This window comes from Neohortaea acidophila (genome assembly GCF_010093505.1).
Source record: "Neohortaea acidophila strain CBS 113389 unplaced genomic scaffold BDY17scaffold_23, whole genome shotgun sequence".
NCBI classification, from domain to species: Eukaryota; Fungi; Ascomycota; class Dothideomycetes; order Mycosphaerellales; family Teratosphaeriaceae; genus Neohortaea; species Neohortaea acidophila.
The window spans coordinates 3,539-8,469 of NW_022985532.1; the positions used below are offsets into that span (position 1 = coordinate 3,539).

The window sequence follows — 4,931 nt, forward strand, 5'->3', positions numbered from 1 at the left end:
TTTTGCCAAGGGCAAAGTAAAGTATCCCAGAGAACAAAGCAAGAGTTAGGCATGGTTAGCTGAATTGGGTTTAGCAATTTCTCACTAGAAGTGACTAAGCTACAAAGAGCCGAGCGTCGCCGTTATTTGGCTTAGCTCAATGGGTTGGCCTTCACGTGAACTAGGCTGTTCTCGAAATCCTTACCTGCAGCACCCGACTGATATGTGATGCGGCGTCTTTGTCCCCGACAATATAAATCAGCGCGCTCCTTGTGATGACGATAGTATGTCCGTGTGATAGTGATCCAAATCGTGGGTTTCCGATCTCCGAAGTTCGAGTCTGAAAGAACTCATTGTGAAATTTATGGACGGGAGTGGTAATAATATGACAAAGGTCCCGCTCGTTCAGCAGAGGCTCTCACTCACTACTGCCCGTTATCGACGAGGCAAGAGCGATGCAAAACGAAGTCAAATCGGGAATGCCGATGGATTGTTCGTGCACCACGTCATAGTATTTCGCGTTGCTGGTACTCATTCATGGCATTTCGCGTTGTTGGTACTCATTCGGTCAGCAATCGAGCCGGTTTTAGTTCTTCTAATCTGGCGTCACAATCTGAAGACCCGCAGCACCAATACCCTGACTCAACTATGAGCGGAGCAACATTCGAGGCACTTTCAGACCATGACAGCAGGGTATGAATACGCCTCTCTCTCTTTCCCCGCTCTTGGTCTCACAGTGACCATTTCCAATGAGGCTCCAAACACTGTTATCGTGTTTGTCGGCTCGTCTCGCTTTGCCGTACTCCAGCATTCGCCAAGCGCAATGTTCTCCCTGCGGCTCATCATTCGCGGATTGACTCGAGTTTAGTCAATGACTGCTCCGTGCGAGACCGCCAGTATGCGTTGAATACGACTTTCGCATCAACCTGTCGACCAAATCGCATGATTTTAGAACTACTTCTCTAGAATCCGCAGGCACTCGTTGATGTGGTCGCATCATGCGTAGGAGGAGGGTTCTATTTAGTGGAATAAGTCATTGATTGACTGGAGGTTGTTTTGTTGTATGCAAGTGACTGTGGGTGACTTGGGAGGCAGGGCTCATGAAGGTATCATGATTAGATGTGGCGAGCGGCTTTTCAGGGTCGTCCTGGCGCCCAATTATTATACAGATAGATCCCGTGCCGAGGACTGCACCCCGATTCATTAAAGTAAGTATTAGTGATTGATGGTTGGAAGTAATTGCAAGTCCCCTGCGCAGTAGCATCGGATACATTGTCAAATAGACAGAACTAAAGCATGTTCTTGTGGATCCCCACGAATTTGTTCTTGCAATTGGCCAACGGATCTCAACGACCGATCCTCCTCATGAATCTTTACCATAATCAGTTCCCAGCAGATTTCGCGGATTGGAACAACGTAGCTTCCACAGAGGAAGAGGTAGATGCAGAATCTTCTTCTCCTGCTGCTGGAAGTCCTCGCGCGCGAGGAGCATTTCTCAGGAGTGTCAGAGCGTCATCTCTGAAGTTCAAGGCGTCTACATCCTGTCCGGGAGCGATTCGGCTCTCTTTGGTCCATTGCCGTAACACCCAGCTGACGTACACACCACAATTTGTGGTATCTCGGGGGTGATACGGTCCTTCCGCATGCCTGAGGGTCCATGAGCCGCGATCGAAAGCAGAAAGCCAATCCTTGACGATCTACTCAAAAGTCAGTAGTGAATCATGGACTCGCAGTACAGACATACCCCGAGCATCCGAAGCGTATCCAGAGCAAGTCGGTCGTTTCGCGGATCATATGCGGAGATGATTCTCTCGTCGAAATCAATCTTCACTGCTCTCCAATGATAGTTCTCGCACACTGCGAATACCCAACTGGTTAATCGTCGAGAACAAAGCCGATCACGCCAAAGGTCGAGCTGTTCAAATTTTCTCGCTTTCAACTTCTCATATATCCATGAGGGAAGAAGCCAGGAACGACTTTGCGTGTGTACTCCGATGATCGGTATCGTGTTGATGAGCTCGTCATTGTACCATTCGTCAGGGCGGAGGCGCAAAACGGAAGAGGCACCACAGACACCTGCAACTACGGACGGCACATTGTCCTCCGTCCATACAGTCTCCCCCTCAGCTTCAAGCTCGGCCGCCTATCGGTGTTAGCTCGATGATGGCAAAGACTCGCGTGCTCTACTTACAAACGCTTGCACTTTGGCAGTTAAAAGCCGACCAAACGTCAAGTCTTTCGGAGAAGGAACGTCGCAGGTACTCTCAAGCCCCGGTGAGAGCCTCGAAGACGGAGTCGGCTCTGAATCGCGGCGTGATGATTCGACCTCATCGGTGCTGACGGGTACGACGTGAACATCTGACAGAGATGGCTGGAACGATAAATCTGTCTCTGTGCTGTCGGGTTTTGGCCCATCCGCGGGTGCCACAAGACCTATGTGGCCATATCAGCATCCAAGTGGAGTGAGACAATAACAAAGCAACTGTACTACTTTTGTTGAGATGCCGAGCAACTCTACTTGATGAGTAATTCGTCGAATTTCTCTTTCTTCTCTATTCTCGAAGTTAGCTTACAGGCCGCGTTCTGAATATCGAGGATTCATACCTGATTTTCGGGAGAGACTGAAGCAAGATGGGTGTATCAGCAAGGAACATGATCGGCTGCAGGGGTACCATACTGTTGTGTTTCCATTCTTTGCCATTGCGATCTGTCATCTGCTCAAGTGATTGGCAATTGAAAGTCTTTGAAGATGAAGATGCTGCATCACGTATATGGACGTCCAATCCGGTATTCACAAATTTCAGTCGTTTCGATGGGCTCTCGACATCGATCTCGGGACCGCCAGTGTCGTCTCTCGATCGCTTTCCAGCCGTGTTACGTGGAGGATGAGCGCCTTCAGCGCCGCTGAAATCTGTGATCGGAAATACTCTCATTGGACGTGGGGTAAACAAGTCTAAAAATTGTCAGTCAGATTTCACTCCTCCGCGTTGAGTTATCTACCTTGTGGGTTCCACAATCCTCTCCGATTGTCTAGAACAGGCAGTTGTCGGCTCGCCCTCTCCTGATAATGACTATCGTATCCAAATGCTTCGCCGACATCCAGTGGGCTGCAACGTCATATTAGCTGCAAATCCTGCGGATAGCTCATACGGTCTTACTCTGCAACGCCTTGTAAGAGATGCTGGATTATGCCCAATGGCGTCCATCGCTCAAAAGCGGCTCTCTTCTGTTGTGGAACGCACAATGTGATTAGGTCGGTGATCGCCTGGAGATGACCCTGGGCAAAGTCTGCGTCTTCGAACTTCTGATGAAACAGCTGCAGTGTTGCCGGTAGCGTTGGAGCTTGAAAGCATGCCTTGAGGTTATTGGTCGAGGTCTTGACTGAGAATAGTGAGACGGATATGCTTATATGAACGGGAAGCGGTGACGCACGGAGAAATCCTAGAACAGTCAAGTGTTTGCCTTTCCATCGCTCACCAAGTCCGTTGAGGATGTGATGGAAGCTCATGTAGGCCAGTGTCGTTCGAAGCTCATGTTCGCTGATTGCTTTAACAGCGACTTTATACTGCGCGGAATAAGCAAACCAAGGATTTTTTGGAATGTGGAAGACGTCTCACCTCTCCTTCGTGCGTACCCTTCATCAGTGCAAGTACCGAGCACATCATGAATCGAATTAGACTTCTGTCGCACCTGTTGATCGCGAGCTGCCTTGATAGCTCGAGGACGATGTTTCGAAGGCCAAGCGGCTTGTCGGGTGTCCATTGTACGTTGCAAAGCCTGCGAACGAGATTGATATCAGACCTGTTCGGACCGCCAGCGATCGGAATTGATGCCAAAACCTGGTCCCTCCTACGACAAAGCTGACTGAAACTCAAGCTCGTCAAGGCAGCTTTTGTTTTTGCGACGGCGCTTAAATTTATGCGGAAGCCGAGCTGCCCGCATGGTGGAGGTGCAAAGCTCCATTGGAGTTGACCGCCATCGAGGCCGAAAGTCTCGTAGCTGATGCGTATCCTGTCTTCGAGAGCGATTGGAGGCTGAACGGAAGCTGTGAAGTTCAAGCTATTAGAGCTCTGCGTCTGTATTCGCTCCGATGGGGAGGCCATTGAAGTCTCTTGGGATATAGGCTCTTGGCTTCCTGAGCATGGCACCGTACGAGATGGTGTTGATGAGCGGACGTTGTGATGGTCTGAAGGTGAGATCGACAGTTCCAGAGATGAGCCTGCAGAACAGCCTTCTCCGTCCAATGATACATGAGTCGAGACAAGAGAACCTTGCTTTGCTGCCAGAGGAGATGACCATTTCTGATGAGTTCCGGCATCCGCTGAGAACAACACTGGAGATTGATCTGTCGAGCCGCCGCAAGAGTTCGATGCCGTGGATGTTGCTCGTGAGTCCGGTCGAGGATCTTGCGAATCCGTCGCCAACCTTGATACTGGCACGAGAGGAGTCCTGAACGCAGTTGGGGTTGAATCCACAGCGGAGACAGGTGAAGCAATCGACGTTGTCTGCCTCGGAGGCGTAGCGTCAACTGTTGCGCCCTGACACACAGAACCGTGCAATTCTCCGCCAGATAGCTTTCCATTGCCGACGTCTCCGCTTTCGCTTTCTTTCCCCTCCACATCTTGACTTCCATCAATTGGAGTGGATACAACAAACGGTATCAGAAAGCCGTCATCCGGGGCCGATTGCCTAGTCGGATAGTCAAGCAAGTACTCTCCTGTCATGGTCAAATCCATAGCAGTGATCTCGGTTTGCGCCGGTGATGTGTTGCTGAGAGCAGTGCCCGAAGAAACGTTCTCAAAGCCGGTATACTCATCGTCGTGAGCCCGGTCGCTTTCTACCATCTCTTCGACGGATTTTGCTGTCACCAAGAGGATGGAGTCCATGGTGGCGCACATCTGTGCAGGGAGAGGACCACGAAGCTCATTTTTTTCGTGCGTTTGCGAAAGACT

General features: G+C 50.4%; 1 protein-coding gene across 1 annotated transcript; it reads right to left on the minus strand.

The window, feature by feature from the left end:
- Nucleotides 1-1,093: 1,093 nt before the first annotated feature.
- Nucleotides 1,094-4,931, minus strand: BDY17DRAFT_91236 (uncharacterized protein). Its single transcript, XM_033738822.1, has 10 exons — nucleotides 3,597-4,931; nucleotides 3,412-3,544; nucleotides 3,138-3,360; nucleotides 2,980-3,086; nucleotides 2,657-2,932; nucleotides 2,584-2,600; nucleotides 2,468-2,531; nucleotides 2,171-2,412; nucleotides 1,724-2,122; nucleotides 1,094-1,676 (listed from the first exon to the last, which is right to left on the minus strand). Exons 1-10 carry the CDS (start codon nucleotides 4,875-4,877, stop codon nucleotides 1,362-1,364), a joined length of 3,057 nt encoding a protein of 1,018 aa, XP_033585015.1. The 5' UTR covers nucleotides 4,878-4,931; the 3' UTR covers nucleotides 1,094-1,361.